Source organism: Zymoseptoria tritici, chromosome 13 (assembly GCF_000219625.1).
Source record: "Zymoseptoria tritici IPO323 chromosome 13, whole genome shotgun sequence".
NCBI classification, from domain to species: domain Eukaryota; kingdom Fungi; phylum Ascomycota; class Dothideomycetes; order Mycosphaerellales; family Mycosphaerellaceae; genus Zymoseptoria; species Zymoseptoria tritici.
The window spans coordinates 216,012-237,512 of NC_018206.1; the positions used below are offsets into that span (position 1 = coordinate 216,012).

At 54.7% G+C, this 21,501-nt stretch overlaps 9 protein-coding genes across 9 annotated transcripts; 7 read left to right on the plus strand and 2 right to left on the minus strand.

Annotated features, from left to right (window-relative positions):
* Positions 1-372: 372 nt before the first annotated feature.
* On the plus strand, positions 373-1,564 carry MYCGRDRAFT_97284 (uncharacterized protein; the record flags this gene model as incomplete). The annotated part of the gene is made up of 4 exons (XM_003847476.1): positions 373-399; positions 770-844; positions 1,059-1,187; positions 1,247-1,564. The coding sequence occupies 4 exons, from the start codon at positions 373-375 to the stop codon at positions 1,562-1,564; spliced, it is 549 nt and encodes a 182-aa protein (XP_003847524.1).
* A 1,950-nt stretch (positions 1,565-3,514) lies between these two features.
* On the minus strand, positions 3,515-6,260 carry MYCGRDRAFT_111598 (uncharacterized protein; the record flags this gene model as incomplete). Its single annotated transcript, XM_003847758.1, has 5 exons — positions 3,515-3,662; positions 4,140-4,145; positions 4,534-4,819; positions 4,879-5,472; positions 5,530-6,260. The coding sequence occupies 5 exons, from the start codon at positions 6,158-6,160 to the stop codon at positions 3,515-3,517; spliced, it is 1,665 nt and encodes a 554-aa protein (XP_003847806.1).
* A 221-nt stretch (positions 6,261-6,481) lies between these two features.
* On the plus strand, positions 6,482-7,399 carry MYCGRDRAFT_88390 (uncharacterized protein; the record flags this gene model as incomplete). The annotated part of the gene is made up of 2 exons (XM_003847477.1): positions 6,482-7,292; positions 7,347-7,399. 2 exons carry the CDS (start codon positions 6,482-6,484, stop codon positions 7,397-7,399), a joined length of 864 nt encoding a protein of 287 aa, XP_003847525.1.
* A 1,129-nt stretch (positions 7,400-8,528) lies between these two features.
* MYCGRDRAFT_97287 (uncharacterized protein) lies at positions 8,529-9,322 on the plus strand (the record flags this gene model as incomplete). Its single annotated transcript, XM_003847478.1, has 2 exons — positions 8,529-8,690; positions 8,747-9,322. The coding sequence occupies 2 exons, from the start codon at positions 8,529-8,531 to the stop codon at positions 9,320-9,322; spliced, it is 738 nt and encodes a 245-aa protein (XP_003847526.1).
* Positions 9,323-10,659: 1,337 nt separating this feature from the next.
* On the plus strand, positions 10,660-11,274 carry MYCGRDRAFT_106454 (uncharacterized protein; the record flags this gene model as incomplete). The annotated part of the gene is made up of 1 exon (XM_003847479.1): positions 10,660-11,274. The coding sequence occupies one exon, from the start codon at positions 10,787-10,789 to the stop codon at positions 11,063-11,065; it is 279 nt and encodes a 92-aa protein (XP_003847527.1).
* Positions 11,275-11,678: 404 nt separating this feature from the next.
* On the plus strand, positions 11,679-12,422 carry MYCGRDRAFT_106456 (uncharacterized protein; the record flags this gene model as incomplete). Its single annotated transcript, XM_003847480.1, has 1 exon — positions 11,679-12,422. A coding segment is annotated over one exon (579 nt), but the record flags the coding sequence as incomplete, so codon positions are not given.
* Positions 12,423-15,207: 2,785 nt separating this feature from the next.
* MYCGRDRAFT_51199 (uncharacterized protein) lies at positions 15,208-17,150 on the plus strand (the record flags this gene model as incomplete). The annotated part of the gene is made up of 4 exons (XM_003847481.1): positions 15,208-15,568; positions 15,626-16,005; positions 16,062-16,702; positions 16,754-17,150. 4 exons carry the CDS (start codon positions 15,208-15,210, stop codon positions 17,148-17,150), a joined length of 1,779 nt encoding a protein of 592 aa, XP_003847529.1.
* A 598-nt stretch (positions 17,151-17,748) lies between these two features.
* Positions 17,749-18,871, minus strand: MYCGRDRAFT_97289 (uncharacterized protein; the record flags this gene model as incomplete). The annotated part of the gene is made up of 3 exons (XM_003847757.1): positions 17,749-17,854; positions 17,910-18,692; positions 18,747-18,871. 3 exons carry the CDS (start codon positions 18,869-18,871, stop codon positions 17,749-17,751), a joined length of 1,014 nt encoding a protein of 337 aa, XP_003847805.1.
* A 120-nt stretch (positions 18,872-18,991) lies between these two features.
* MYCGRDRAFT_111600 (uncharacterized protein) lies at positions 18,992-21,452 on the plus strand (the record flags this gene model as incomplete). The annotated part of the gene is made up of 5 exons (XM_003847482.1): positions 18,992-19,760; positions 19,983-19,996; positions 20,475-20,554; positions 20,799-20,836; positions 21,179-21,452. 5 exons carry the CDS (start codon positions 19,108-19,110, stop codon positions 21,450-21,452), a joined length of 1,059 nt encoding a protein of 352 aa, XP_003847530.1.
* Between the last annotated feature and the right edge of the window lie 49 nt (positions 21,453-21,501).

Below are 21,501 nucleotides of genomic sequence, written 5' to 3' on the forward strand. Positions count from 1 at the left end.
AGAAAGGAAGGAGTCAAGGAGTGTGCATACCTTTGCTGTCGAAGTGATGCAGCATGCAGCATGCTCTTGGCGCTTACTCAGCGCTTCGAAGACGCCACCTCACCTCACCTCTGGCGGTCCATCACTCTCTATGCCGCGTTGCCTTCAGAACTACGGAGCTGATCCGAGAAACGCTGACAGAGAAAGCGGTCGCGGTACGCACGTTCGCGCTCATGGTACTGTCTTTGCATGCGGACTACGGCCTGTAATGAGCTCCTCGCAGAACAGGGCAAGCAAGACGGCGACGATGGAATCAAGAGAAGACCTCAAGAGCGACGATACCGAGGACAAGATTGAGCAATAGAGCAGCTAGCGAGGACTCTGGCCGCGACAATGTCCTTTGGTGGGCTTGCGAACAGCGTGTGAGCGCAGACTTTCCATCCTGAATCCCCGTTGTGGTGGCCAGGTATACCGCACTGTCCAGAGTTCGTGAAGTCTTCCTTCCAGAGACCCCGGCCGGGCTGAGCGACTTTCCAGACGACGTGCCAGTAATGTAGCCTCCGGCATCCTTCTCTTGTCTTCCTGCATCACAGTCATTTCTGTGAACCAAACACCCATCCAATCGAGCATCGCATCAGTCCACCATCTTCATCAACCCAAAATGAATTTTTACTGCTCTGATCATCGCCCTCGTCGGCTTCGTGGGCCTGCCTCTTCTAGTCGCCGCAGTGCGCCGGCCAGTCCTCCCTTCCGTCCCTGTCTCCAAAGCTAAACGACGACTTTCATGCAGGCCTTTGGATATCCCAAGACGAGCGCACATGCAACACTCACTGTGTCAAGGACAAGCATCAAGTTAATGCTATTGGTACGTGACCACTGCTCAAAATCTCTGCTCGTATGGCGATATGTGCTGACTGTAGTCGGGCGAAGCATTGGCCACCCAGCCTGCTACTGCGATGATACCCATTAGCAGTGCCATTGTCTCTACGCCGATGAGCCTCGAGCCCACATCCAGCGCAAACGCTTCAAGTCAACAACAGTGAGCCTGCACTCACTGCAGTACTCGCTGAGCCGACCAGCCTTATGCTCTCATCTTGTGCAGCAAGACCGGCGTCGACGATCCTGAAGCTCCATTCAGCGCGAATACTTCAGGTCGATCACCCTCTGCCTACGTCTGCCGCTGCAATCGCTCAGCCGATCAACCTCAAGTATGTATTCCCTACAGCACCTCTTACGCTGACCGGCCTTCCACCTGCATATCGTGCAGAATTTACCAGGTCGATCATCCTTCGCCTACATCTACCACAACACCCGCTCTGCCGACCGACCTCGAGCCTACATCCAATACAACACCACTCCGTCCGAGCAGCCCTCCGCCTGCATTCTGAGCAAAACGCTTCGGATCGATCAGCCCTCATCTTGCATCTCGTCTTGCATCTCTCAGGCTGATCATCCCTTCGCCTGCGTTCTGTGCAGAACTCTTCGGGTTGATCAGCCCTCAACTTGCATTCTGTCCAACACCGCCGAGGTCGATCTTCCTTCCACCTGCGCACCGTGCACCGCCTTTCAGGTTGATCAGACCTGAACTCACATTCTGTGCATCTGCACCGAGGCGGATGGTCCCAGGAGTGAAGAAACTTTCAAGTCGATCAGCCTTTCAAGATGAAGCCCGCTGACGAGAGATACAAGGCCAACAGGCAGGTCAAGGACATGAAGCACGACGGTGACGAGTATGCCGATGCTCTCCTTCGCAGAAACAACACAGGAAAGCTGCGGCCTTTTGGATCGAAGAAAAAGATCGAGGTTCTGAATGAAGACCTTCTCCACCCAGCCAAGAAAGAGCGAGACGAGTGGTTGCGCTTTTACAAGAACCTCACGCATATGTCGTCTGGTGCAGCGTGGTAAAGGGGAGAGAACGCTGCAGCACGACTTCGCCCGCGGATCGCGAAGATATGAAGCATGCAGCATATTACAAACTCCCTGCAGCTGTGAAAGACACAACCCATGACATTGCTCCGGCCCCGTACCCAGACAACTCCACAAAATCATGGGTCGATCAACGGAGCCACGGCAAACAACAACGGTACGGGCACCCCATCCTCCACATCGAGAGGCCAGACGAATGCTGCGGTGTTACCTTCTGGACCGCAATCCGCTGGACCGATCGGCGGGGGCGCCGGAACTCACAGCGATACAGCCAGCACCTCTTCCACCTCGACAAGTCAGACGAATGCTGCGGTGCCACCTTGAGGACCGCAAAACGCTGGGCCAATCAACGGGACTCGGGCAGCTCACGGCAGTACGAGCAATACCTCTTCCACGTCGATGGACCGTGAAATTGCTGCAGTGCCATCTACTGGACTATCTCCTGATCAGCTCTTTCTGCTCCGGATTGTCGGTGTCGGTGTTCCTTCGCAAATTTCCGTGCCTGTACATCGAAATCGAGCTTTTGGAAGGAGAGCACTGAAAAGCAGGTAGTTAGTTACTGGACCGGAAAACTCTGAGCCAATCAACGGGTCTTTGGCAGATCAGAACACTCCGGGCACGACACCTCCCACGCCAATCGGCAATGCGACGACTTCCAACCTTCATCCTTTTTCAATCTGTGTGACGACGAACGGGAATGGTACAGATTTGGACTCCGCGGGACATCTCGCATCGACCTCAGGCTTTCAGCGTTCTTCGGATCTTGTGGTTGAATGGTGCAACCGGTGCAACCTTACACTCCATGTTTAGCATGACCGCTGAATCGACCCTCGGGAATGCAGCAGCGATCGATCCTCCATCTGTCCAAACTCAAAGCGCGAGCTCTACGAGACCGGCAGTGTCAGGCTACTGCACCCCTTCAAGAAACGCAATCCACCATGGAACCAGGAAAATCAAGCCCCCAGGCCGAAAAGTCTGCGTCCATGGACAAAATTACCACCTCCCCCAAGCTCAACAACGATCAGGAGGTCAAAGATACTTCTCCTGACAACGCAGGCCAGATGGAGTTCGCAGTCAAAACTGTTGCGTCGGCAGCGGAGCATGAGGATATCCACGAGGTTCTTACGCGCGCCCCCGCATCCAGCCGTCGCTTTCCAGGTGGCTACATTTGCCGTGGCGGTCGTCGTATCAAGCATGCGAGGTTCGACGACGGCAAGAAGGAGTTAGGTGGAGGTTATAAAATTGATCATTGCTGCGTTCCACTGCTTTGTAAAAGCAGAGTCGATATGCACCATGCATAACTTTTGAATCTTGGCAAAGCCTTATTGAATATTGCGGCCTCTATCTTTCTTCGCATACTCTTGATTCGAGAAAGTCGTTTCAATATGCGTCATGCATTTTTACTGCGAAATACCTTTCCCAAAGAAAGACGAGTCGATGCGCCGCCATTCAAGTTGCTTCCGAAGCAAGATTCCCGAACGCGAAGGCGAATTGCTACAGAGATCTAGCGAACTGGGGGTTGCCGGGGTTTGTGGCAGATTCCCTTTCGACGAACATTATGAATGAGATCGACATCAACTCCTGTGCCCAGGATGTAGGTCGCTGTACCTTACATGGCTGTGACAGAGCAGACGACGTAGTCAAGCACAACGACACCGACTGTGATCGACAGCGAGAGCGACGGCAGGAAGATGAGAATGGGCATCAGCACTGCAAGGGCGCTGGTCTCACTCATATCGCTCGATGGGGCCCGTGAACTATACAGCGAGTTGGCATATCGGAACGTTTGAAGTCAAATCGAGCACGGCCGCGGTGTTCCTTTCTCTCCCTTCTTCTCATTCGCAACTGTCCACTCGATCAAACCTCTACTTGATCAATCTGCCACTTGATCAATCATCCCTTGAAAAGGCATCCACTTGATCAAACATCCCACTCGATCAAACATCCCACTCGATCAAACATCCAACCAAATCTACCATGCAGTTCACCAAGATAATCACTGCCGCCCTTGTAGGCTTCATGGGCATGGCCTCTCTCGTCGCCGCCGTACGCGCTCCCTCCGCCACCGTCTCGTCCTCCCCACTCCCTCCATCTCCTTCTCGTTCTCACTACCTCCAACCAACTTGTCGTTCCTTCTCCAAACAAAGCTAACACAAGCCTTCTACACAGGACCACGGATGTCCAGGAAATCCACGCCAGTGCAACACTCACTGCGTCAAGGACAATGCACGTACAGGAGGCTATTGGTAAGTCATCCCGGTTCATGCTCGCTTCTTCTTGCTTGGAGACATGTGCTGACTTTGTCGTGCAAAGCTTCGGCGCAACTTGCAAGTGTAACTGAACGGCCCAACACCACTGTCCTCCAACGAGAAAACGCAGCCTGTCAGTGTTCAAAGGCCTGACATCACTTTCGTCCGACGCGGGAGGAGAAGCATGGTCGATGCATGCGACGGCAGATTTCTGTGGACGGAGGACAATGCGATGATCTCAATTGTGGCACATATGTGCTCTTCTCAAGAAGCTTGACAACACACGACGAGGAGGAAGGTTGCTCTCAAGATCATACCCTGTGATATATGCCACGCACTCTTGGTATGCAAGTCATCGAGTAACATCATCCCATCTCACTCATCATTCGCGTGATCAACGTGCTTCACCTTCACCACTGGTCTGCCCTCGGCTGCCTCGGGCAAGTATCGTGTGGCCACGTTCAACCCCAACGCAATGGCCACGACGAGAAACCATGCAAGATGACCATCTGCCCAGCCTAGCTTGATGCCGAAAGCATAGATGGTTGTGAAGAGCGCGGGAGCTATGGCTCGCACGCCACAGTTCACGGTCAGGGCAATGGCGTTGACTGTGGCCAGCACTGTCGGAGATGGCGACACATCGTTGAGGCAGAGCTGTACGCAGGCTGTATTGATAGTCAGCAAGGTCTTGCCATCCAGATGCAAATTTTGGGAGGGAACAAACCAAACGCCATTGCGACTCCACTACCCAATATGATATTGCCAGCTCCAACAGTCCACATCGCCGTGAACCAGCCTCGTCGTGCGAACTCGTTCAGCAGTGGATACACCGCCATCATGAACGGCCAGCCGGCAGCGCAAATGCGAAGAACCGTGCCTGTCCCAAGCGTTCGCTGCAGAGGCGGGAATGCGAAGAGCATCCACAGCGCTTGGGAGAAGCCGGCGAGCGCAATGAACCAGGAGATTTGTTCGGGGCTGAAGTGCAGACCTCCGAGGTGGATGGGAGTGTAGAGGTAGACAGGGCTAAGCGCCGTGTAGCCAAGTGCGAGCACTCCGACGTGAGCGAAGATGTATAGCACCATCTTGACGCCGGGCGCGTTCAGTACCTCGGTGGTCGTGAGAGGTGGAGCTGGCTTGGAGTCGTCCGAGGCCGAGGCTGTCTTGAGGGTCTCGTTCAGGAAGAAGAGGCTTGATAGCGCCGATGTCAGGCAGACGAGACCGGCAACGAATGTGGCCAGGAAATAGGGGTAGTCCTCGAAGAACTGTACACCTCCGAATGTGCCGGGATACAGCTTCGCAGGGTTGGCCAGACCTCCACCTTTATGAAGACGCAAGTCAGAACATTTTCACACATTGTTGCAGACATTCAACTCACCGACCAAGGGTCCGATGAACAGTCCGATATTCCTCGCAAAAGAATACCACGCAAATGCTTTTCCCTGCGTGAGCTTGGTCGTGTTCTCACTCAGCATCGTCCGGACGGTGACCACACTTCCCGCAAAGAGACCTGCCACACATCGAAACATGATCATCTGCCACAGAGTCCTACTCAGGCCAAACATCGCCGTCGCGATGGTCACGCCAGCAAGACTGAAGACCAGCACGGGCTTCCTCCCAATGCGATCCGCCATGCGGCCGTAGAGGATCATGAGGATCATCTGAACGAGCGAGAAGAGTGACTCGATCAGTCCTGCATAGAAGCCCACGGAGGAAACTGGAACCGATCCAGTACGTTCGATCATCTCGTTGACGAATGGGAAGATGCTGAAGTATGCCACCGGCTCGGCGAGCGAGGCGTAGCAGAGGAGCAAGATTTGAACGACTGGCATTGGAGGCTCCTCTTCGTCGTCGGTTGATCCGGCATTCTGCTCCGCGGCGGCTTTGCTATTGTTCCCGCCGTTGTAAGACGCGGGAGTTCCAGATTCGGCGGCAGCCAGCAGAGGTGTTACTTCGGTGACTGCATCGGTGGAGTCCTCAGTCCTGGTCATATCAGCGGCAGGCGGCATGGTCGTAGAGAGGATCGGGCTCAACGGCAGGATGGATTGCTTTTGATGCGCATTGTGAGGGAGGAGATGGTATTTGTAGTGACTCCCGGAGAGGGATTTACCACTGTTCAGGCGACCGAGCGGTGCGTGGACTTCTCGGTGATCGACAGCGGCGCCTCGAGCGGTTGTGGATGAAAACAAGCTTTGCTACCTTCCACATTCGACTAGAGCAAGCCGGCTCGGTCCGGACGAACCCTGCTTCAATGTTCTGCGACGTCAGAATTTATTCCTGCGAACTGAAAGTCTCTCGATTTCTCGAACATACATTTCACAATCGCAAAGATGTCAACCGAGGAAGCGATCTCCAGAAAAGATAAGAAGGCACAGCGAGATGCTGAGCGTCACAAGGCAGGAAAGACAAAGAAGCGGAAGCACGATGAGACCGAGGACAACGATGAGCTCAAGGTTGAGGCCGTGAAGCAAGAGGATGGCGAGGAGGACGCAGTGTCGAAGCCGAAGAAGTCTTCGAAGAAGCGGAAGGTAGACACAAAAGATACCACAGCAGGAAACGCACTGGAGGTGAAAGAGGAGGAGAAGGTGGACACAACAGCTTCAAGGCCAAAGAAGCGCAAGAAGAAGTCCGCAGCAGCTACCACTGGCGACGATACCACCACAGTTCAGGACGACACTCCAAAAGACGCAGAAAAAGCCACCACGAAATCCAAATTCATCGTCTTCATCGGCAATCTACCCTACAAAACCACCGACGCAACACTCACCGCACACTTCAAATCCCTCCAACCCTTCAACCTCCGACATCGCACAGATCCGCAAACAAAACGAAGCAAAGGATTCGCATTCCTCGAATTCGAAAATTACGATCGCATGAAGACATGTTTGAAACTTTTCCACCATAGCATGTTCGACCCGGAAGCGAAAGAGGTGGGTGGAACTGGGAAGGGAAATGGAAAAGCGGGGAGGAAGATCAATGTCGAGCTCACGGCTGGTGGAGGTGGGAAGACGCAAGGAAGGCAGGACAAAATCAAGGTGAAGAATGAGAGGTTGGAGGAGCAGAGGAAGAGGAGGGCGGAGGTGGAGAGGAAGGAGAAGGAGAGAAAGGAGAAGAAGGAAGGGAAGAAGACTGCTGGGGCAGGTGGAAAGGATGGCAAGGAAGAGAAGAAGCCTGAAGTGGATATCGATGCGATAGCCAAGGCACAGGGTGTACATCCGAGTCGATTACGGAGAGGGGTGGACTTTTGAGAGCGTGTCTGTCGGGCAGAGACTCTGCACGACTGAATCATTCGATATCGTCTCGAATTTCACTTGCATCACGCATCGAAGGATGGATGTGGTCACTCCGGTACCTACGTGTACGCCGACTTGCACGCTTTTTTGGCCGTCTTACTAAGTTACCTGCACGTTTGTTTGGCCGTCTTCTGCACGTCTATCTGGCCGTCTCCAAGCTACCCGTGCGCCGTTTCGATTGTCCTGCTCCGAACCCTGCACACAAACCTATACGTCAACCTGCACGCCTACTCGCACGCTTCTCCGTACTCCAATTCAGCCGCTGTGCCAATCTACCTGCACGCTTACCTGCACGCGTACCTGCACGCCTATTCCGCTAGCCCTTCTGGTCTTTTGTACGCTCGCCATCACCACCATTGAAGCATCCTGCTAGTTGCCTGCACGCTTGCCTGAAATCCATCTGGCCATTCCACTATGCTACTTGTACGTTTACCTGGTCGCCCTGCTATGGTACCTACGCACTTCTCCGTACGTCCATTCAGTCGTCTTCCTAGGTTATCTGTCCGTTGACCTGTACGCTTCCCTGTACGCCCACTTGGCCGTCCCGCTGTGTTGCATGTGCGCTCCCGTACACGCACATTGACGCTGTCCTGCTCACTGACATAGTCGTCCTGCTACGCCAACTGACACGCTTACCTGTACACTTACTCCGACCTTCTATGCTGTTTCCCACTAGCTGGCATCCAAAGTGTCCGTCCTCATTCATCGCTCATCCGCGAAGCACAAAGTTTCGCAGTCCCAGAAAGGTCGACTGAAGACTCGGTGTAAGAATTGATATCATCGACTTCCACATAACACGAGAAGGCGACGAACTGCGAGCAAAGGAGGTCGATGGGTCGAAGTGAATGACATTCTCTCGACCACCCTGATAGAAGCGAGTGTGTAAGGTATATAAGTCTCAACGCGTGCACAAGCAAAGCAGGTATCCTCTCAAACAGAAACCGCAACCCAATCTAGAAGCCAACGCCATAAGTAAAGAATCAAACCGCCCTCAAATGCAAGACACGATAACCGGCCTCTCCACGTTTGCTCTCGTCCACTCGCTTAAGCCTGAACAGCCTTCACGAAAGCCGGATCGCAGACGATGCTGGGCACCTCACTCCTCTCCGGATCCAGAAACGACCACGGCTCGCCCTGCGCAAAAGTCGTATCGACATTCCCATTGCGGAGAAGAGTAATCGCCTCACCATCATTGTCCAGAATCTGGCATCTCAACGCCGGATCGACGTCCGCACCAATGGTCAAGGTGACCTGGACGTACGGGCCGAAAGATCCCACAGTACGCTGCTCTTCGCGTTGGAGACCGCCGAGTTCGAAAGCGGTCTGGGTGGCGAGGTCGAATTCATCGTTCAGTTGCACGCGGATGGAGGTGTCTGCTCCAGCGGGAGGCGTAGCGGGAGCGGAGACTTTGACAAAGGCAGGGTCGCAGGTGATGGAGCTGACATCTTGCTCGCCGTCAACGAAGGCCCATGGAGCGGAGGCGCCGCCATCGGCGAAGGTGGTGTCTTGCACGCCATTGCGGATCAGGAGGATCGGAAGCCCCGTGGCGGCACTGATGAGTTGACAGCGGAGGGCTTTGTTGACCACATCGGCTCCGAGACGGAGGTCGACGGTGTCAAAGGGGCCGGAAGAGCCAGTGCCGGACTTGGTGTCGGGGAGGGCGGTCTCGTCGAAGGTCGTGCCGGTGCCGAGTTCGATGCGTTGGTTGGAGAGGCCGACGCGGATGGAGGTGTCGGCTGCTGCTTGGCGGCGGTGGATGGCTGGGGCGGCGAGGGCGCTGGTGATGCTCAGGGCGGAGAGAAGGAGGGTGGAGTACTGCATGTTGATGGTGAGGACTTTGCTGATTACTGCTGGGTAAATATTGAATTGGAAGATTGATGTGCGAAGGAAAGAAGATAGGAAAGAAATAAGAAGAAAGGAGAAAGATGTTTTTGGTTGTTGCTGTTGATTTGATGAAGGAGATGGAGAGAGTAGCATGGCAGGGCCGAAGAACGTCCTTATACTTCTCGAAAGAACTGCTAGGACGGCCGCGCCAAGATAATGTCAGCATGTACGATACCTTTAGGAACCAACCTGCATGGTGTCGCAGGCTGACGCCAAGGCCTGTTGGTGTTGTGAGCATCTCAAAGCTACCGTTTGGTCCTGTGCCGGCCGCTGATTTGCTGCATACGACAAGCGATGCAAATGCCTGGATGGAGTTTGACTTGTTCCTGTGCAGTGAGCTGTCAGGATGGCGAATGAGATGGGTGCTCAGCCGCAGAAGTGCATAGAGATCTGCCGCCCCGTCAGTCAGCTTTAGGTATTTCGGCTGACCAAGATAGCGTCCAGACTGTCGACTTGACAACCTCACGTGTGTGGTAGGACGTGCTCTGCCTAAGTTCGTCAAGGGCAAGCTGAGGAACCAAGCCGTTGGATCACTAAGAGGAATCTTGGCTGTGATGCCTCGAACGTATGCGTCGTCTGGAGGCTGTGCCAGCTTGGATGCTCACCATCAACGGTACAGCCTGTTTTCAGTGAGCACAAGCAGATCTTGCTGCATACCTGCGCAATGCTCGCTGTCGTAGACCTCTGCGTCTCGCCGACGCGCTCGTCGTTGTACTGTCACACCTGTGATTCGATCTCACGCACCTTTGCACCAGGAACTGGGCTCCCTTCTTCTTCTTTTTCCCCTCTGCTACCCTTCCAACCACCACCGGCATCAAACTCAGAACGAGTCTTCTTCATGCGCCAAGACGGACATATGGGGCGAGCAGCGGCAGTAGAGGAGTCGATCATCTTATCCGAAGCTGTGCGCATCCGCTTCTTCGGCATGGGCGCTTTGCCACGAGCACTCTCGTTTCTGTATGTTTGAGTCAACGAAGCCGATGCGATGCCAAGGAACAGAAAGTATGCACTTCTCTTCTGCAAGCCTGGACATCTATGAGTACAAAGACATCGAAGACATCGGCCCGTAGCTAGACAGTGGTGCGGTGCGGTTGTAGACACGGTCGACTTACATGCTTCTTACTCTGACATACCTGCTCTTTCTCCTTCCTCCCCGGAACCAGAGAGCTGGAATTTTACCTCCGACCCCGACCGTGTGTCGTGATCGTCAGACTCCTCTCCACTCGAAGCTTCGGCGGTCAGGTCGACAGTCCAAGACGTCGACGCATCACCTTCTTCTTGATCCTAGACATCGACTCAGTCCTCGACGCCACTTGCCTCCTTGAAATTGTCTCCTTGTCCTTTCTCGACTTGGACTGCTCCCAATTTCTGTTCTTCACGCTCGAATCGTTCCTCAGTTTTGACGCTCATTTTGATAAGATCGACCTCAACGATTTCTGCTTCGGCCTCTTCCTCATCATGGTCGTCACCTTCGGCACCGCCCTGGATGTCTGCGTTGTCGTCTTCATTTGTTGCGGGATTCTATCCTGCAGCGAAACTGGGTTGCAGCGCAGAAAGTTCCTCGACGGCGAGGTCGGTACGAGCATCTTGAAGAATGAGATGAGCGCGCACCTCGAGCTTGTCAACGTGAGGGCCTGGATGAAAGCCGGCCCGGTGGAAAACACCCATGCGAGGCTCTTCCAGCATGCGCTGCGCAAGGTCGATAGCTTCAACAAGTTTTCCGTCGCGGAAGAATGATCATGCTTGCTTGTGGTAGCATTCGAAGACCTGACCAGTGGCGTTCATCTCTGGACGAGACACATTTCCGGAGGAGGCCATCCTTGGGAATGCTGCAGGCGGACTGGACGCTTGAGATGAAAGACGAGCGACCTCGAAGCTCACTTGCGCCAAGAGCTCGAGTACCATCGTTTGGAGGATATGCAGCTTCAAGATTAATTGTCCCTATCACGCTGGATCTGGTCACGGATAGACGAGGAACGCGGTCGATCTTGGACTAGAGATACGGCTTCGGCCAGTCCATGGTTTCGTCCGCGGCGATGAGTCTTGATGAGTCGTTGTCGATGTAGGCCAGTTCCTTTCGTCAAAGCCGTGCGAGTTCTTTCTTGTGGTATGTCCTCAGAGCGGCTCCGCCGAAAGTTATGAAGGTGCTTGATCAGGTCGTAGAGGTACCATCCAGACGTCAATTTGACGAAGATGTTGTCAAAAGATGTTGTTGTCGTCTTCTCGGCGATAAACTTCGGCCGGACCGTTCTTGAGGAGCCGGATCACACAGCCGGGCAGCCCCTGTTCCTGTTCCTGGCGATCCTTCGGGGCGTACGACGACTGCCTAGACTTGAGGACGAACTGTTGTCGCGTCCTTTGCGACGACTACATCCCTTCTCGCGACTACCATTTGCCATTCGCATGGACATGAACTGACCGATATACACTCTTTATACCATTGCTTTCCACTCGTCGGGCATACCACACTCATTCGCGCGCGTTCGCGACCACACTCGTTTCAGATCATGCCCGATGCATTCCGCAATGCTTCATGATACCCACTTCCGCTCTCTCCTCCACGTGCTCCTCTCCGCCCTCCTCCTCATACCCACCGCACACGCCGGCCTCGGAATCACCTTCGTCACACCAGCAGCAGGCTCGACATGGCCAGCCGGGCCCTTCACCGTCTCATGGCAGGACTCCCACAGTACCCCATCGATGAGCGACTTGGTATCCTACACTCTCACACTCCTGATCGGCGGCAATTCGGATACAACCTCGCAGACCATACGAACGATTGGCGAACCCAACAGCCCTGTGTCCGAAGGCAAGGTCGTGGCTGACATACCAGCAAATGTATCCGCCTCCTCGCAGAATGGATTCTATTTAAAGATGGTCGCGAATACCACGTCGGGGTCGGAGATAGTCAATTATTCGAATCGCTTCACATTGATCGGACTGAATGGCACAACGGACGAGACATACCTGGCAGCCGCACAAGCCGCGAATGGAGCGAACGATGTGCCGGCTGCGTACTCGATCGTCTCACCTACCATTACGAGCTCGTCCTCCTCTGCGACTTCGACACCAACGTCCACAGCCCGCCCAGCTCCACCTCCTCCTCCTCCGACCAGCGATCGCGATCCCGAGAAAGGCAGCACAGGCGTCAACGTAGGACTGGTAATAGGCGGTATCTTCGCGATCATTGGCTTCATCTCAATCATAATCTGGATCCTACTCTTCGTCCGCCGTCGGCGAACTCGCAAATCCGCAAAGACCCTCTCAGCAAAAGAAGCGTCCGCCAACCGACGCACACAAGTCCTACTGGACTACAAAGCAGAACTCTCAGCAGACAACGAAATGCGAAGGTCCACGACCGCCGGCGAACTGAGTCCTGACGCCGAGATGTTCGAGATGGAAGGCCAAAAGCAAAGAGCGGTGGAGATGCAGGCGAAGAGGGATACGGTGCGGTATGAGTTGCAGGGCAGTGTAGTGGAGTTGGAGGCTGGAAGTGGGAGGAGGAGTCGGCTTGCCGGTGAGGAGGATGGATCAAGAGCAGGGAGATTCAGTTGGAGGCAGAGTCTACAACGGTTGAGTGGGGATCATCGGAGGAGTCGAGATGTACAGCCGCCGCCGCCGCCGGTGTAGATGTGAAAGAGGGAAAGCCAATGTACAAAGTTATGATTTCACGAACTGGTGTACGAGGATTTGTCGGTGTCTACTTGCCCGACGAGCGTGAGCGCAGGACCTTAGAGTTTTCTGAACGAGCTGAGCTTTGCCGGCGGCCATGGATGACCACAAGCTGAGGAGCACCGGTAAGTTATCATATCTCTTGGTTCGAGACAACATGCCAGAGCTGACAAAGGATTTCTCTGCCGTGATGGATTGTGAGCGGCTTGACAGGCGCTCGGTCGCCCTGGCTTACGATACGCTACGGTATACTGCCTAATTTCTCGTCCTCTGAACCATGGACAATAGACACCTCCGCGAAACTACTCGTCATCTCCATCGTCGTCCTCCAGGACGCTCTCCTCATCCGAGCTATCGAGGCTGTTCGCCTGGGGAACGGTCCAGTCCCATACTCGATCCGCAACACCTTCGAGCCACTGTGCCACGGAGAGGCCGTATCGTGCCCGGAACTTGACTTCGCCCTGAAGCTCGCAGTCTTGATCATCAGACTTGCTGCCTTCTAGTACGAATGAGATGGGCCTGCTGGACCGATTGCCAGGCCCCAGAGGAATCTGCGTGAGGTGGCCCAGTTTGACTGATTTGACCGATGTTGACGGCCGCAGTAGTCTAGCGAGATCTGAGAAAAATTGGAGACAGCCATCTGGAGCTGTGCGACTGTCGGCATTCGCGCAAAGGAAGTTGACGTTCCATACTGAGAACGACGTCAATGCAAACTTGGTAAGGACGGCCAGAAGTGTCGATGATTTGAGCTCAGCATACCCAATGTCGAATTGTGTGAGCTTCGCGAAGAGCATTGGCGGCGTTGGTTGCGCTCTCATGCTTTGCACAGGCTCACCAAGCCAATCGAGGATGGTTTCTGCTCCTGGTCGACCAGCTGGGTTTCGGAAGTTCAAGCGCAGAGTTTCCAGGTTGGAAGATGATGCGAGAAACCGGCGGAGTGCGTCCTATTTTATTGTTAGCGCTTCGCATCGATGAGGAAGGATGATACGTACGGCATGAACTTTGTAAGCCGGGAGGTTTCGTTGCCGCAAGAACTGGCCAACATCCAGCATCAAGGACTTCGCTTCCGCCAGCATGGGCGCGGTTGATGTACTGACGTAGAATCCATTGGGCGAGAGACCAGTAGAATGACGGAGAATCGCCTCCACCTTAAAAGGTCGGGCATGGCTTCCGCCAAGAGCAGCCATCACGAGCGCGAACACTTGAGATGGGTTTTTATCCAGCGCCAGGCCAGCGCTCCGATAAGTTGACCAGCCCCAGCTCCGCCACCGCGCGTATGAGCCATCGCGCCCGCGGCCCTTGCCGTCAAAGTCTCGCACGCCGACAGACTGGAGGTGCGGCAGCTTGGTAAACGCTTCCTGCAGGAGTTCTCGGGCGGTGCCGCTGGCGAGGAGAATCTCACGATCCGCTTCTTGTGCGTCAACGAATCGCCCCATGTCGGTGTCGGTCATGGATGCGAGCTGGCCGCGATGCTGAGTGCTGATGAGGACTTCACCCAGTCGCTTCGACAGGACCGGATGATTGGCGATGGAGAGCAGCGTCTTGAGACTGTCGTGCTCGATCATGAATTGGCGCTTGGTGAAGAATTCCTTGGCGAAGCTCTCGAAGAGGCTTTGTTCGATGTACTTGCAGTATCGGCGCATCTCACCCAGCTCGGGCGTAGTGAGGTAGGAAGAGATGGCGATGAGCAGTTCGGCTGGAAGATCCATGATGGTGGCCATGCTGGAGTTGGACCAGTTGAACATGGGAGGCGTGCTCGGTGATGCCATCTCGAAGGTGATGCACCGCCGAAGTGGTATGAAGTGGAAGAGAAGAGCAGAGGTTGGTTGTGGGCGATTGTTTTGGACAGCGGCGCATGTGCTCCGTACGACACGGCACAGGCAACCTCAGGCAGGCAGCAAGGAGCGCGACAGGGGTCATGCAGGTAAAAGTGGGTCTGCTGCCTGTTTCGGCCGGAGCTGAGTCCGCCGCGAGCTTCGTGTTTAAACCAATGCCTCTCGCTCTCCCTCTCCGACAACACCACCCCGCCGATTTACCATCCACTCCGATCACTTCACACGATGGTGACCACCAGAGCTCCGAAGAAGCGCGCAGCGTCACCGGCTATCGACGATGCGGACGGAGCGCTGCCTCAGAAGCGACCGTCACGAGCAAAGAAAGCACCGCCAGCACAGCCAGCAAGTGACGAGGACGATGACGATGAGCTCATGCAGCAACAAGCACCACCCAAGAAGCGTGGCAGGGCACCAGCCAAGGCAAAGGACAGTCCGGTAGACGACGACGATGAAGATGTGCCACCGCCTCCGAAGAAAGCACCTGGCAAGGGAAAAGGCAAAGCTAAAGCCACCGATACGAAGGATGAAGATGAAGTGGCGCCCGAAGCTTCCGAAGCGATTTCCAAAGACAACCAGTTCGCTACGACCGACAATCTTGTCGTCCCTGTGGACGAAACTTGTCCATTGAGCTCCAGAGGCTGGAGAGTCTACATCGACGATGACGATGGCATAATATACGACGCGTCGCTCAATCAGACTCACTCTTCCGGGAACAACAACAAGTTCTACAAGCGTTGGTCGCCATGATAACACTCCATCATGTGATATTTCAGCTGACACTTGTCGATAGTGCAAATTCTCACCGATGGCCGGCAGTTCCGCACCTGGACCCGCTGGGGCCGTGTTGGTGCCAATGGTCAGAGCGCTCAACTCGGCGATGGCAGTCTTCAGTCTGCCATGAAGGAATTCGAGAAGAAATTCAAGGACAAAGCCGCGCTTACGTGGTCGAATCGAGCCGGTGCTCCAAAGCCTGGAAAGTATGTGTTTCTTGAGAAGAGCTATCTCCCGTCAGATGACGAGGATGAGGACGAAGATCAGGCTGGTCTCGCGGATGTGAAGCCTGGCCGGTCCCGCAGCACGTCTCCTTACAACAAGTGCACATTGGCGCCGGAAGTTGCCGAGTTGATGAAGTTGATCTTCAATCGAGAGCACATGGACAGTGTCATGGCGGTGAGTGGACGTCGTCGTCTTGTCGAGGTCAATTTCACATACTGATCTCATGGCAGGACATGAACTACGACGTCGAGAAGATGCCTTTGGGCAAACTGAGCAAGGCGACCATCACGAAAGGTTACGATGCGCTCAAACGCCTCGCTGAGCTATTCGACGATCCCGACCTGGCGACATCACATCATGGAATGGCCACCGTCCGCGAAGCCACCGAGCACTTCAGCGACTTGTACTACAGCTATATTCCTCACAACTTCGGCCGCAACCGTGCTCCCGTCATCTCGAACCATGAACATCTCAAGAAGGAGGTGGAGGTACTCGCTTCGTTGGCCGATTTGAAGGATGCAGACAAGATCATCAAGGCAGGAAAGGATAGAAGCTCAGGTCATCTCTTAGACTCCCAGTTCCAAAGCTTGGGCCTGCAAGAGACCACTCCCATCGACCGCGGCACGGATGAGTTCTCTCACATCAGCGACTACCTCATCAACAGCCGCGGATCTACGCATGGCCACGAGTATAAGCTTCTCGACGTCTTCCGCATTGAGAGACAAGGCGAGATCGACCGCTTCGAGCGCAGTCACGGTAAGAGGACCGCCAGCGATCGTCGCCTCCTCTGGCATGGATCGAGGAGCACCAACTACGGCGGCATTCTCAGCCAAGGCTTGAGGATCGCACCACCAGAAGCGCCCGTGTCAGGGTATGTATGGCCTGTTGTGGAAGAAACTGCGTCGCGACTGACATGAGACAGATACATGTTCGGCAAAGGCATCTACCTCGCCGATATGGCATCGAAGTCGGCGAATTACTGCAACTCATACGCAAGCGGCGGCCACGCACTTCTCCTCCTCTGCGAGGCTGAACTCGGCGATCCCATGCAGGAACTGGTCGATGCCTCCTACGACGCTGGAGACGATGCTCTCGCCAAAGGTCTCCTCTCGACATGGGGCCAAGGTGCCGTCGGACCCGCTTTGTGGAAGGATGCGTCTTGCGTGCACCCATCGCTCGCCGGTGTCCAGATGCCAGACACCGTCACCAAGCCTCCAGGCGACACGACAGTGCTGGATGCATGTTTGGAGTATAACGAGTACATCTGTTACAACGTGGATCAGGTGCGGCTGCGGTACTTGCTGCGGGTGAAGATGTGAAGAAGAGTCGGGCAAAGAAATGGCAAGGATCAATCGGAGTCGTGGGTTTATGCTTTCTTTCGGGATGGAGTTTAGGCGTTGATGATGGGACGCATGGGTCGGCGCACGAGAATCATGGCAGATCATGAGACTCCATCCGAACGAGAAGGATCGGTGTCAATTTCAAGGGGGTTGTTTCTCGGTTTTCTTCCCACAAACAACCGTTGCAATGGCAAGACATAGTTAAGTTGTTCAGCTCCGTTCCACTGACATGCATCACGTCCCTGTCCATTCGCTTTAGCTGACCATCGGGCAATGCGGGTACCTTGCCGGGACAAGATCCACTCTCGCCTTCTCCTTGCCTTGGATCCTTGCCGCTCCTTTTGCTTCCGATGTGGCTTCCACTGGCCTGCTCCATGCGCTCTCCTTCTCACCATTCGTGCCCGCGTCTCTCCTCTTTCGCTCGGTCGTGCCCAAACTGCTCGTGGCACCACCACGATTGGCTCACTCCGTACAATCCCACTAACGAGCGAGACTGCTGACATGAGACAAGTCGGCACTGTTGAAACGGGACAAGTTGACACATTGCACAGAACACCGTTTGACATTGAGAGAAGACTTAGTCCCTCTTTGTGTAGGCAATGTTCGCTCCATCACCCTTGTTCTGCGAGGACTCCGCGGAGTCATCGTCCGGAAGCAAGATGATCCCCCGTTTCGGCCTTCTGCTTCGCCATCCACCAGTTGCACGCAGTCGCCATCTCAATTGGGAGTGGGCCATACCCCTGCTTAACAAGTTCGACCCGCTGCTTCACCCGTTCTGGCATCTTGACAAACCACACCGTTCGCCATTCGCTGATCCAATCCTGAAGCGCCGAAAGCTTCTCTGACTCTCCCAACGCGTCCTCCGGAGAGCCGTGCTGTGACACGGATGTGGCACTCGCCACACTCGCGTTAGCCAGCGCTCCTTTGTACACCTCCTTGCGGAAGCCACACTCGCGAAATTGCTCGTTCATGTCAAACAGCAGCATCGCTGTCTTCGCTGCCATATGCCCAGTCCTGCATGCCTCTTTGTACGCTTTAGATTGCATCAAATCCAGCTTCAGGACGTCGTGTGACATCTTGCACGGCTGCTTCATCTGACATTCCCCCCAGATCCAATACGAAGGACACGACTTCACTACATTCGTAGTGGACGTCACGGCCGTCTTGGGCGCACTCACCTCTTTCTCAACAATCTTGCTCATCACAGTCGGCGCGGAATTTGGCTCCGCTGCACTCGCAGCGGGCACGATCCCAAATGCCTCCACCTTCTCACCATCAGCAAACCTGCTCAAGTCCGCCAGAGTGGCATCCAGCTCTTCCTGTGTCAGCCGTGCTGGCACGGGAATTCCGTGCTGCTCCAGCCACACAATCAACTCTTCTCTTTCAATGCACAAGGCTTTGGTCTTTTCCAAGACCGTCCTCAGCATCTGCGAATACTCCTCCTCGTCCACTGCGCGCATCTCTCTAGCTGCATCACCACCACCATCATCGTCAACGCCGCCTTCTCGCTTGCGGTTCGACCTGTATGCCGTGTTAGCTGGAGCTCAACAACACTCGAAACGGGATGTACGTTACATTTTGTGATGTTGGTTGATGAAGAAGCGAGAATTGACAACGAGCATTTCTCGGAAAGTCGAGTTACCCCGCACACGAAAATCCTTGCAGGGTTCCCAGGCAGAACTTGTGACGCTCGTGCACATGGATAAGGTTCGGTCTGGCTCAATCTTCTTGATCCTTGCGATGCCGGATCTCGGTCTTACTTTCACGCTACCTTAGGCGCTATGAGCGACTTCACCTCAAGTGAACACAGGCAGAGCAGCTTCAATGGTTGTTGAACAGCAATCGTAGTGGCTGTGGCACGCTCCTTGGATTTCGGGATGATCCGTGTCAACAACAACAACGCTAGAGGGCTGCAGTGCCAAGGCGCCACTGGCGGATGCCGATCCACGTAGTTTTGGCGTCGCTGAAAATCCTGTCCACCTACATCAACCTCACCAACGACAACATGATGAAGCATTGTGATACTTGTCGCAAGTTAGGTCATGAGTGGTGGGAGGAAGGGTGTCCGGGACCATGTTGGCATTGCGGAGCATTGAAAGGTCACCCTGGCGCAAAATGTGCACTGGGCGACCGGTCCAATGCATACCACTTGCAGGAAAAGCCGGACGACCCGATGGAGGACGGCAAGATCTATCAAGCCAAGCTCTTGCAGATGATGCAGGAGCTAGCTGAGGAACAAGTCTATGTCGAGGTGTTGAAAGCGGCGCGAGATGAGGCGGAGAAAGAGATGACGAGAGAGAAGAAGAAGGCCAACAAGAAGGCCAGGAACACAGCTGCGAAAGCGAGGAGAAATGAGAAGAGGGCGGCGGAAAAGCAGTCGGAGAAGGAGAAGAGCGAGAAGTCGGCGCAAGAGGAACAGCAGCAGCCAATGCAGCCAACGCAGCAGCAGCAGCAGCAACCTCAGCAGCATCGGAACTTGTACGGCCCTGACGGGCTGGACAAGCATCCGGGCTTCGTGGGTACGGCGCGAAAGCATGAGAAGACTCGAGCAAGGAAGGAGGCCAACGCCGAGGAGGCCGACGCTGGCAAGTCTGCCAGCGCCGGTACCGAAAGCGCAGAAGGCTGATGAGACGGTGAGCGGGGACAACAGCACAGGAGGAGACTTCAATGTCGCTGATGCCGCTCCAGTGGAGCAGGAGAAGGCGAGTGTAGGTACCGCTGCTTCGGCAGGTGTAGCCAGCGCAGCCTCTGAACAAGAGGCAACGTGCGGCGGAAAGCCCCGGGCACAGATCGCTACTGACGCCGTTCTAGCGGAACAGAACAAGGTGAGTGCAGGCAATCCTGCTTCAGCAGATCCTGGGAAAAGCTTGTCGCACAGAATGAAGTAGCGCGGTGTCCCGCGCAAATGCAATTGTTCGCTCGGTCCATCTTCTTTCCTCACACTCGTGACAATCTCGTCAAGGGCTCGAATGCTTTGCATAGCCGTTCCAACTACGGCACACGCCTTGCACTAATCTTTGAGTCACGATGGAGCAGTGCACAGCAACGACCGACCACACCATTAACGACGTCCGATCTTCACCCTTGCCCAGCCGCCCGCCGCCTATACCTCGAACATACTAACGACCGTCTTTAACCAGACCAGAGCATCTTGGTCACACCGATTTCGACCATGCCATCCTCATCGACCATCGACCACTTCATCACCCATTGCAGCTGTCACCTACAAAATCAACCTTCTTAAGGTCGGTCGTCCTTTGCCACACCTCTTACACACAAATACAACAACCTGTCCCGGGCCAGGCTTTGAGCAAAAGAGCAAGAACAACGTAACGGAGGCTTACCCGGTACTCCTGATCAGGAATGAGGTGGAGGGATCTGCAGTAAGTGTCGATAAGGTAGGCTGCTCTGCTTCAAAAGCCCTCGAAGACTTGATCTTTCGACATCGCCAATCTGTTCGCCTATGCCGACCTTGAATTTCCGGCCGACAGACACTTTAGCTGGCCGTTCAATGAAGTTTTCTTCGTTCAATACCACTTTCTTGCCACCAACAGCGCTTGATCTTTTCGGATCTCGTCACTACTATACTTATTCCTCCGTCCTACGATGACGACCTTATTGTCGCAGTCCAGCCAGCTCAACCTTTCACTGCCACATTTCCATCGGTTCGACCTCACTGTCTCCAGCCTGTACCTCGACACCTCCACTTTACCGTCGCGGCCTACGATCTCAACCACACCGCCGCCGTTCCCCGTCCGACTACCTCACCGCCGTGGCCTATGATCTCAACCACACCGCCGCCGTCCGACTACCTCACCGCCGTGCCGCCGGCCAACTACTCGACTTGACTGTCTCGATCCGACCATCTCCACTCTGCCGTGCCTCTCCACAACTTCACATGATCCCTTCACCGTCAAACTGTGAAGCCATCTGGTCCACTATCTGTCCACTACGCCGCTCACGTTTCCCCTTAACTAACCGCAAGTGCCACGCACTTCGCCGATTAGGTACCCTCCACCTCCACAAGCACGAGCACGATCCTGCTTTATCGACTATCCTTCACCTCCACGAGCACGATCCTACCTTATCGGCCACCCTTTACTACACGAGCACAAGCACAAGCACGAGCGCGATTCCACCGAAGTGACCACCCTTTACTACACGGGCAAAAGCACGAGCACGATCCTACTTCACCAACTACGCTTCACCTCTACGAGCACGATCCTACCTTATCGGCCACCCTTTACTACACGAGCACAAGCACGAGCACGATCCTACTGAATCCCTACGTAAAAGTTTGTTCGATTAACAACACACTACGATGCAGTGC